Source organism: Physella acuta, unplaced genomic scaffold, assembly GCF_028476545.2.
Source record: "Physella acuta isolate Inbredline_101_S28 unplaced genomic scaffold, ASM2847654v3 ptg000090l, whole genome shotgun sequence".
Taxonomy (NCBI): domain Eukaryota; kingdom Metazoa; phylum Mollusca; class Gastropoda; family Physidae; genus Physella; species Physella acuta.
The window spans coordinates 2062736-2074600 of NW_026731610.1; the positions used below are offsets into that span (position 1 = coordinate 2062736).

The 11865-nt window shown below is 36.0% G+C and overlaps 1 protein-coding gene across 1 annotated transcript; it reads left to right on the forward strand.

Annotated features, from left to right (window-relative positions):
* Positions 1 to 846: 846 nt before the first annotated feature.
* On the forward strand, positions 847 to 8361 carry LOC131928424 (uncharacterized). The gene is made up of 6 exons (XM_059284460.1): positions 847 to 913; positions 2550 to 2647; positions 3880 to 4127; positions 5658 to 5889; positions 6735 to 6805; positions 8167 to 8361. The coding sequence occupies exons 2-6, from the start codon at positions 2602 to 2604 to the stop codon at positions 8182 to 8184; spliced, it is 615 nt and encodes a 204-aa protein (XP_059140443.1). The 5' UTR covers positions 847 to 913; positions 2550 to 2601; the 3' UTR covers positions 8185 to 8361.
* Positions 8362 to 11865: the final 3504 nt, after the last annotated feature.

The following is an 11865-nucleotide window of genomic DNA, read 5'->3' on the forward strand; positions in this document are numbered from 1 at the left end:
CAATACACTACAAACAAAGGACATGGCAAACACAGGAGAATACGAACACAAAAACACAACACAAACACAATACAAACACATTACAAACTCAATTCAACACAAACACAATACACTGCAAACATTGAACAATACAAACATTGGACAATACAAAAATTCGACAATACAAACATTGGACAATACAAACACAGGAAAATACACACACATGAAAAGACAAACACAGGACATTTACAAACATTGGACGAACACAGGACAATACAAACATAACACAAACACAATACAACACAAACACAGTACACTACAAACACTGAACAACACAAACGCAACACAATAAAAAACAAAATGCAAAACAAATACTGAAGACAATACAAACACAATATAACACTAACACATTATAATACAAACAAAATATCACTGTTCCAACATATAATACATAAAGCCATTCGTCTATCGAAATCACCCCCCCCCCCCTCCCACATTTTTTAAAACTATGTTCTTTATGCCCCGTGTACCCAATCATTTTTAAACCGATAGATTCCTGTTTTTCTATGATTTTAAAAAAAAAAATCGTCTTATAAACAGGCGTATAAACAGTCTTTTGATAAGAATGGTAAGAGGTCGATTTGTAAAACTATTTTTATAAGCCTATAAATTGATGGTATAAAATTTAAATCTCTGAGCGTTTAGGCTACATCAATTTATGTTATTAATAGCTTTTAATTATCACTGTCTTATCATTTGATTCTCAATATCGTTAAAATGACACCAGAATGTTAAAATATCGATATATATTTTTTTCTCCGTTTATTTTCAGCAAACTATTTTACATTGATCAAACACGTAATTTTACTTCCGTGGAGACTGATGAAGGAAGAACTATTTTCTTTTATTCTTGCACCTTCACCATTTTTATGAAGTATGTGTAGTAGTTTTTTTCGTCTAAATGTTCTCTATGTTTACATAGGTGTAGTATTAGAAGCTGCATGCTATACATAGTTAACATTCAAAGCCTTATGAAAACGTGGCGTATTATTCCTACTAAATCTAGATCTAGTCTATAATCGATAATCACGAAAATGCCACCATCATCATGTGATATGCTAAAAATGGTTTGTGCATACGAACGTCAGCACTGAAGCTATCTTTTACTTTAATCCAAGTCCTGACCTTAATTCTAACCCAATTTCCCATACAAACCTTAATTCTAACCCAATTTCCCATTCAAACCTTAATTCTAACCCAATTTCCCATTCAAACCTTAATTCTAACCCAATTTCCCATTCAAACCTTAATTCTAACCCAATTTCCCATACAAACCTTAATTCTAACCCAATTTCCCATTCAAACCTTAATTCTAACCCAATTTCCCATTCAAACCTTAATTCTAACCCAATTTCCCATTCAAACCTTAATTCTAACCCAATTTCCCATTCAAACCTTAATTCTAACCCAATTTCCCATTCAAACCTTAATTCTAACCCAATTTCCCATTCAAACCTTAATTCTTACCCAATTTCCCATTCAAACCTTAATTCTAACCCAATTTCCCATTCCAACCTTAATTCTGACCCTTCTTCTCACGCTAACCTGACTCTAATCATACCCCTGACAACAATACCCACACAAAAAACGTAATACAATAAATATTATCCTGTTGCTATTTTTATCAGAATCTATATAAATAATTCTCTTCTTGGAGCCGTTAGAAAACACCAAGCTGTAAGCGCGCTCCCTACCTCCCCACCCCTACATGGTCTGGTGAGCTGTGGTTCATGCTAAATGTTTACGACCGTAGAGCCGGGTTTCATGACGGCTATTAGGGGCAGATGATTTAGTTTGAAACGATTTTAAACTTAGGGGAGGTAACTAAGAGAATTTTGCTTTCACGGGGGGGGGGGGGGGGGGTGTAGGGGTTGGGGAAAGGAGAGGGGGGGGGGGGGGGGGTTATCGTCCTTAACGAGCTACTGATGGTTTTTTAAAGCAAATATTTTCAGTGGCAGCATTGGTACTGTCGAATTCACAAATTATGAATTACTGACAAGTAGAAAATAAAACAACTAAATAGCGGCGTATCATAAGCCGCGGGTCGGCTCGTTTTAACTAATCCGTCAATTCAATTTGAAGATGCTTGCTGTGTTTTAACTTATCTATGAACAGCAGCTGCAGTAAGATTGTATTGCTCAAGTCGCCTTCAGTAACGCTGGACACATCGAGCAGATGAAGTAGAGTTCGTCTGTTGCTGTGACCTCGGTGTATGAAGGGATAGTGATGTCAGCACTGTGCCCGGCCGCCTTTACTTTATCTAACGGGAGTTAGGTACCCATCAGAGATGGGTGACTCAGGGACGTTCTACTGGCTTGAACACGGATTCGAACTCGAAACTTTCAGGTTAACAGTCTAGCTCTTTCCCGCTAGGCCACCCCTGTCCCATTATGTATGTGTGTACGTACCCTTAAACAAATTAATTTGAATAGTTTAGCTTCAACTATACATTGCGTTACTTTTGTTAATGTACATTTTTATTTGTAAATAAACACAAAAATATCTTTCAGCTCCAGATTTTGTTATTCTGGTCTGTAAGAAATCAAAAGTCGCACGACAAACATGCAGTACGCCGCAATCATAAGCGGTTTGTGTTTGATAATATCAGGTAAATATGTTTAAAAAATGAGGGGTAATCGTTACATGACGTCCAGGTATATGATATTTAAATTAATCAATTTTATTTGCAATATACACTAAAGTCTTATCAAATTAGAAACAGCTGATAAAAATTTAGTTTCAAGTACCACTTTTTTTTTAAATAAAAAAGAGTGACAACACTTTATGAACCCCTTCCCCCCCCCCCCCCCCCCTTTGTCACATATTGTTATAAAGTTTTGTTACAACTCTTACAAATCGATTTAACCATCTTTTTTTCCACATAAGTCCTGTAGGTTTAATTTTCTATACAATACTCTATCTATTATGCTAAGGCGTTTGAAGTTAGGTATACAAACGTGCTAGTAGTAGTATTTTTTGAGATGGTTATAGATTTGCCTTGGGTTTAATAGCAATCCGCGTGCTTTAGCAAACAAAAATGGTTTCTGAAACGTACCTGCAAATACGCGATCTAATTCAGGTGTGATTCATTACCCTCCCCCACTTTTCTTTTTATAGTTAAAGTTTTTACGTGTATTCTAGACGAAAACGAGGCAATGTCAATTAAAGTTTGCAACGCAAACGGTTCTTGCTAATAAACAGCTCACAAAAAAAACGTAAATTCTCTCTATAGCTGATTAAATTTTTTTAACTGTTATAATTCGATCGCAGGTTATTTGAAAATTTTATTTCGTAAGGTAGTAAAATAAAATATGCGTTACAAAATCATTCCAGATTGGCGAAAAATGGTAGAACTGCATATTTTGGCTTTTATTTTACATTTTTAACTCTACTATTTTCATGAATTTTTTATTTTTTTTTTTTTAAATTTAATTGCTGAAAAAATATTATCAACATATATTATGGAGATTAACATGGAGTCAAAAAACGAATCCTGCTAACATCAATAAAATAATTTAGGGCGTTTCAAATTCCCTTAAACAATTGTAGATATATATTACGACCAAAGCACGTATTGGTCGGCTTTCTTGGTCAAAATCCAAAGAACTTGAAAATTATACATTTTATTTTGTACATTGGCCGGCCAATGCGCGCATTGCCCTGGTCATTCTCCGATGTAGGCTACAATGTAACTACCTCTGAAATTGTATTGAACTATAGAGTATGTCCGGGCATAGCGCTGTCCACACTATCCCTTCATTTGCCGAGGTCACAGAAACAAGTGAACTCTACTTCACTTGCCCTATAGACCGTCAGGTTTGAAAACTTTTTTTTTTATAGAGTATGTCCAAGAAGCCGGCTCCGAGGTTTCCCTGAATTTCCTCAACCAAAACGGACTGGTCGCGACGCTGGACGGTTACCTGCCCCGCTGCCCTGGGTGTGTGGTGTTCGGGAGAGATCCGCTCTACGTCTACGGCACGATGTACGTGCCGAACAACAAGCTGAGCCTGATGAACAGAGGAATCTTTTACCTGGAAGTGTGCGGCTGGAACGAAGACTGTCAGAATTATCAAAAGCAGCACAACAAGGTGATGTATTCTTTTTGGCACATTGGTTGATGTCTTCTTCTTCTTCGTTCTTAATTTTTAGTGTTGGGATGGATCGAGCCTTATCTGCCAGAGGGTTTGAACTCGAGACTTTTTTCGAATTTATCAACCATGAGCTTTGCCGACTCGACCATGCTTCCATCACAATTAAGGATTACTTGTCAACTGGTTATGCGCCATTGAGGTCTTTGACTCCGATTTCAGCCTGCTTTTCTTTTTTGGATTTGCTTCCATAGCCTTTGTCCAACCAAGAACAAACTACAAGACAGGTTCGAACTCGAGACTTTTCGGTTTAGCAACCATGAGCTTTACCGACTCGACCACGTCGACCCGGTTGATGTCTAATTTCTTCAAGAAAATAAAATAACTTTTGGAGATGGTGGTTAAAATAAGGACATAAATGCAGCCTAAGAGTATCTTTTAGGCATCTGCTATCACCCTCTAGCCAGCGACGTAGCTAGACGAAGGCCGGTGGGGTGGCCGCACCGCGCGCCGACCCTTAACGGGCGTCTAAAGGGGTAAAACAAAATTTAAAAAGCTCATTTTACGCTGGGGTATTTCATTATATAAATTCAAGTTAAGAAAGTAAATTGCTACAACGCTTTACTCACTTATTCAACTTTTTTCTGCATCAACTGGGTGGTACCACAATAACGACCTTATTTGGATAGTAACTGGTTAAAAGTACCATCAACCTTTCTTTCAAACTGAGGGGGGCGGGGGCGTTTTTTCACCAGGTTGAATAACTATATAATAATGATAGGGAGAGGGGGGGGGGGCGAAAATTTCGATGGCTCGCCCAGGGTGCCTGAATAGGTGGCTGCGTCTCTGTACCTAGACCCCTCACCCTTAGAAAAAAAAATTAAATATAGTTTCCGTTCAGCCCGGAAATTTAAATTCCCCCTCACAAAATTATCAAGTAGCCCCTCCACATTTAAAATATCTGGGGAAAAGAAAAAGATCCGCCAATGGTTTTAACATAAAGAACGTGTTTTCCATTTGTCTGATCACTTCTCTTCTTCTTCTTCTTCGTTCTTAATTATTAGTGTTGAAGGGGATCGAGATTTATCTGCCAGTGGGTTTGAACTCGAGACTTTGTTCGATTTGTTAATCATGAACTTTTTGCCGACTCGACCACGCCTCCAACACAATTAAGCGTTACGTGTCAACTGGTTATGCGCCATTGAGGGCATTGACTCCGATTTCAGCCTGCTTTTCTTTTTGGATTTGCTTCCATAGCCTTTGTCCAACCAAGAACAAACTACAACAAAGGCAGCAGTTGTTTAATTTTGGAGTTGTCCCTCCTAGAAGAGTGGCTGTTCCCAGCTAACGAGCCTCATCTGCCCGAGGGTCTGATCACAATACTGCAGTTTTCTATTCCGTCCGGAAATTTAAGTTCCCACTCACGAAATATCTAAAAAAAAAAAAAAAAAAAAAAAAAAATAATAACAAAAAATACAAGATCCGCCACTGTATTCAACAAAACAGACCGTGTTTTCCTTTCCATCACAGTACTGCAGCTTTCAAAAACATTTCGTGACCTCCTGCGAACGAGAGAAATCCACCTCCACCAACTGCTACTGCCACGACTTCGAGCCCAAGAGATGGTACGCCAGGATCATCCCAGAGGCCTTCGTCAGGCCGGATATGACCATACGATTTCTGTTTGACACGGACATGAACTCCAGGGCCGCGAGGGGCCCGTACATTAAAAACCAAACTCTATTCATCAAGGACCTCATTGGTAGGCAACTAGTTATACAACCAAATTCTATTCATAAAGGATCTTATTGGTAGGTCAACTAGTTATACAACAAAACTCTATTCATTAATGACCTTATTGGTAAGTCAACTAGTAATACAACAAAACTCTATACATCAAGGACCTCATTTGGTAATACAACTAGTTATACAGCAAAACTCTATTTATAAAGGACATCATCGGTAAGGCAACTAGTAATACAACCAAACTCTATTCATTAATGACCTAATTGGTAAGTCAACTAGTAATACAACAAAACTCTATTCATCAATGACCTAATTGGTAAGACAATAGTTATGCAACCAAACTCTATTCATCAATGACCTAATTGGTAAGACAACTAGTAATACAACCAAACTCTATTCATCAATGACCTAATTGGTAAGACAACTAGTAATACAACCAAACTCTATTCATCAATGACCTAATTGGTAACTCAACAAGTTATGCAACAAAACTCCGTACGTTCAGGACCTTACTGGTAAGTCAACTAGTAATACAACAAAACTCAGTACACCAACGACCACATTGGTAAGACAACTAGTAATACAACTTAACTTTGTAATAGCCAATACCTACTTGGTAGGTAGTGCTACAACCAAACTCCATATATATATATATATATATATATATATATATATATATATATATATATATATATATATATATATATATATATATATAAAATACATATATATAATACATATATATACATATAAATATAAATTATATATATATATATACATATACATATATATATATATATATATATATATATATATATATATATATATATAATATTATATGTATGTATGTGTTGTCAACAGACCTTGGTTTCATTGGTTTTGGTTCTAGCAGAACTGGTCGATCAGCTAACAGATCCTCGTCTAGTCATGAGGTGAGTACCTATAGTTGGTATCTAGTGAGTGCTGGGCGGTTTCAGACCCACACGGTATAAGAATTTAGTTTACACATTATTATTTTTTTTTAATTTTCAAAAAAAATCCCTCAAACCTTATAACGTTTAAATAATTTAGTTTTCATCTTAAATAAAAAGAATTACAATTCCTGATATTGTCTTAAAGAAAATTGCGGTATTAGTTTATTCATGCGAAAATTCTTAATAGCAATATGCAAAAATACTTATTATGCAAAAAAAAAAAAGTTACATAAAATATGTAAATATCACTCCTGTTACAAAATCATATACAGTAAGTACCCTTTCAAACCGAACGGTCTAACTTCTGCCAGAGGCGTAGCGAGGGGGGTGAGGGCGGGGGTGCGGACCGCACCGGGTGACACCATTTAGGGGAGGGGGGGATGACACCAAGGCAAAAAATAGCAAAATATCTAGAGAAAAACTTGAGTGGGGTGGGAGTTCACCTGTTTCAATGACCCCGGCATAAGAAGAGGTAGTGTGGTCAGTAGTATGCCCACTTTACATTAAGTCAGAGCTAGTTGCATTCATAGATGTTCTACGGATAAGTAGGCTACCCGGTATTCAAACTCGAGACTTTTCGGTTAGCGGTGATATTCTCTACCACCAAACTACGCCGTCCCCCCATATAACAAATACAACACCAACCAACAACCCGTTGTAATTTTACGATAATCTAAGTGTGATGTCGAGTTTGAGAAAGCTATATATCAGTTATGTTCCGTCATGAGCTTGTGACATACATTCTCTCCAGAGTTTCTTCCAGGCATCTCTTCGGGGGGGGGCTTCGCCCCCCCCCCCCCGAAATTTTTTTACCGCCCCCCCCCCCCCGAACGAAATGAAATTTATATAATTTATATAGAAAGTATATACTTTTAACAGTGTCCGCCCCCCCGAAGAAAGTTTACCGCCCCCCCCCACCCCCCCAAAAGATTTCAAGTGCCCCCCCGGAGAAAAAAGTCTGGAAGAAACACTGATTCTCTCTCGTTCCGCAGCTCCGCCAAATGTGAGGGTGGGGGCGAAGAAGAAACCCCCAGTTGTGAGGGTGGGGTTTTCGTGGTTATGTGAATGTGTATTTGTATACCGTAATGTATACTGTAATACACATCCAGTCCAGGGATCGTACCGTGTTGTCGTCTTCTTTAAAATCGTAGCCTGGCATAGTTTAGAATCAACACAAGTGCAACAATAAACTTGTCATTAACTTAATTTGATGAACTGAACTTTATAAAATTCTTATTTCAGCGTTCGACTGTTCTTGGAAATTAAGTTTTATCACAACAATAAAAAATGTTAACCTTTTTTTGTGTATGTCTTCACAGGTTTTAGACCGGCATTGATCTCAAAGGTTCTAGCACTGTGCTGATGCTGGCTACAACATAGGATGAAAAAACACAGTGTCAATGTTAAATTGCACTAGAGTAACTAATATGTAAACTTGGCATAGGTTAGAATTGGCACTAATTATGGTTTAAGTTTGTGAATTAGTAAGCACATATTCATTAATTAGTGGTTTTATGCTCATTTTCTTTAGGTCTAATAATTCCTTAGTGCGTAGTGTTAAAAATTGTTAAGATTTACATTACCATATTTAAAAATTTAAATAAAATTTGATTTATTTTAACATTTTTGAGATAAAGTTTTTTTATTTATTTTTGCATTGTGTTTGTGTTCAATCTTAGTTTTTGTTGTAATTTATTGGGAATAATTTATGGTAATTAGTTGGGAATGATTTGTGGTATTTTTTATTGGGAATGCTCAGTGGTGATGTATTGGGAATGATCTATCTTAATTTAATAGAATTGATCTGAGGTAATTTATTCAGAATAATCTATTGTAATTAATTGGGAATAATCTATTGTAATTAATTGGGAATAATCTATGGCAATCATTTGGGTGTGATATCTAGTACCTAATCTATTGTGAACTATCTGTTGTAATAAATTGGGAGTGATCTTTGGTTATTTAATTGGAATTACCTATGGTATTATGGTATGACCTATAGTAGTTTATTACCAATCGGGGAATGTTAGCGTGGAATATTCAAAGTTGAAAATGTTTATTCATAAGTCTCAAAATTGTTTTAGCTCGTTTCTTAAATTTAATTTAGTTGTTTGTTATTATTTTTTTTCGCGTATTTTCGATCTAAAATGTGATAGTCGTTTAGATTCATTTAAAAAATGTCTTAAGCATACATGCCGCAAGCGTGCTCTTGACTTTATATATTTTAAGGTTAAAAGCATGCAAATATTACATATCATCTTACAAAAAGAGCTTTCAAGTGTATTGCATGCACGCAATCAAGGAATAAGCTACATTAAAGAGGATTTCTTATATATATATATATATATATATATATATATATATATATATATATATATATATATATATATATATATATTAAATATGATATTATTTAAAAAGAAATTAGAAGTTTTTTTTTTTTTTTTTTATTTGTTATTGTGGCAGAGTTGTTAAAAAAAACTGCGTCTTCTATTGCGGTCATTGAAAGGTATAAATACATGGGCGTAGGACAGAAGTTTGACAGGAAAAATATAGTCTTTTCTTTATGTTGCCACAGAGGCGTAGCGACCCTTCCCGGCACCCGTGGACAAACTTTAATTTGCACCCCCCCCCCCTCAAACTTTTCGATTTGCACCCCCCCCCCCTGCAAAAATGCAGCTACAATGACATTTTAATTTGTTTTTACAACCCATTTTGGCGCCCCCTAAGGTCGGCGCCCGGTGACATATGTCCCCCCCCCTGCCCCCCCCCCCCCTCCCCCCATCGCTACGCCTCTGTGTTTCCCCTTTGTCTAGATCCTTATATAAATATTGTTCGAGGCGATTTTCTACATGTCTCAATGCAGTGACTAACCTTTCATTAATTCAAGCAGTTCCACATCATCGTACTGGTGTTTGGTCCTGCAAATGTCAAAATAACCTTCGGATCTAGCAGTCAATGACGTCATTATTATGAAGAGGGTTGTCAGCACTATGCCCAGCCGCCTGACATTCACTGACGTGAGTCAGGTACCCATTAGTGCTGGGTGGACTCATGCAGTCCCCGATTTATAGGCCTCATCTGTCTGGAGGTCTCGAATCCGAACTCTTGAATTTAGGGTATCCCACCGACCACACCTCTAATGAATGTGTATACTACCATACGACTACACCTCTAATGAACTTGTAGACTACATATAAACACATCTCTAGTGAATGTGTATACGACCATATCTCTAATGAACTTGTAGACTACATATAAACACACCTCTAATGAACTTGTAGACTACATATAAACACATCTCTAGTGAATGTGTATACGACCATACCTCTAATGAACTTGTAGACTACATATAAACACATCTCTAGTGAATGTGTATACGACCATACCTCTAATGAACTTGTAGACTACATATGAACACACATCTAATGAACTTGTATATTACCATACGACCACGCCTCTAGTGAATGTGTAGACTACATACAAACACATCTCTAGTGAATGTGTATACGACCACACCTCTAGCGGATGTGTATACTACTAAACGCTTCTAGTGAACTTGTATACTACCATACATCTAGTGAGAATGCGTAATATTACCATGTGACTACACCTCTAGTGAATGTATATACTACAATACCACAAAATTAAAACCTGGAAAACTAAACTAAACAGACTATCAAAACCATAGACTTATAATCAATAACATCAGTAACTAAAACAAAACAGTTTAAAAATTTATTGTTAAAAGAAAACTTAGTAAAAACATGGTTAAAACTACCTTAAAAACAGTTTTGTAAAAATAAATTCAAAATATTTTGATTCTAACAGAGGCAATATAGTTAGAACACTATTAATATAATTAAGCATATATAGAAAGCAAAAAAGTCAAAAAGCAATCACCCATTTTGAAGGGGAAAAAAATTACTTAAGTCAGGTACAATATATGTCGAAAATTTTGAAACAAAACAGTTTTGTAGAAGTAAGTTGTTCTAACAGATGCAATGCATTTAGAACTGTAGCTATTAGATTTAATAAATATATAAATTGTTTATTGAAAACATGGTATGAAAGCAATTTAAGTGATCAACAGTTTGGAAACATTTTTATTGACTTCAGGTTCAATACGTTGTTTTAAGTTTAAGTCACTTTACAACAAGAAATCATGTAAGTGAAGTCATGCCCCAATCAGGTAAGTGACAGAGGGCATGGTTGTCTTTGGTATTCTGCTTTCAGTGATTCAAAACAGCGATTCAAAACATGGCACTGTATAATATTGACATTGATTTCAGACATGGCACAGTCTATTATCGACAGTTATTTAAGATATGGCACTGATCATTGTCAGTCATTTATGACTTAACTATCAGACATCAGGCATTTATGATATGTCACTGTATGGTGTCAGTATTTTGTAAATATGCACCATCTGATGTCAGTGATTTGAGAGGACAACATGGCATAATGAAGTTGATGTATATAGTATTTTTTAATATTTTTATTAATTTAAACCTTCTTGGATATTTTTCCATGACCCAAATTTACTGGGATGGTTTAGGGAATGTAACCAAAACTATGCAGGTCTTAGCTCATTTTTGAAAAATGTTATGGAAGTACTTTTTCCATATAGTTATATAAGCAGTTAGCAAATTATTAGACCTGTGTATTTACATACATTCATAAATGGTAACAAAATGGTAAATTGCAGAATTTTGCACACAATAAAAAAATTTAATAATATCATTTTATATAAATAGTGTTATGCTCTAGCAGAGGAATAAACGTAAACCCATTCAATAATTTATGGAACTTTGTATTCATTTGGAAAATAACACAGGGGAGATAATGAAACCATCAACCATGGAATATCAAGTTGTTCTGGCTCACTGATATTTTTATCTGAGTCAGGGAATGGTGAAGATAGTATGGTTGCAATGTGGTACAACTGGCAAGGTGTGGCTACATCACAAAAAAAATGCTTGTAACAATATTGACAAACCATAAATAAAAAAATTGCC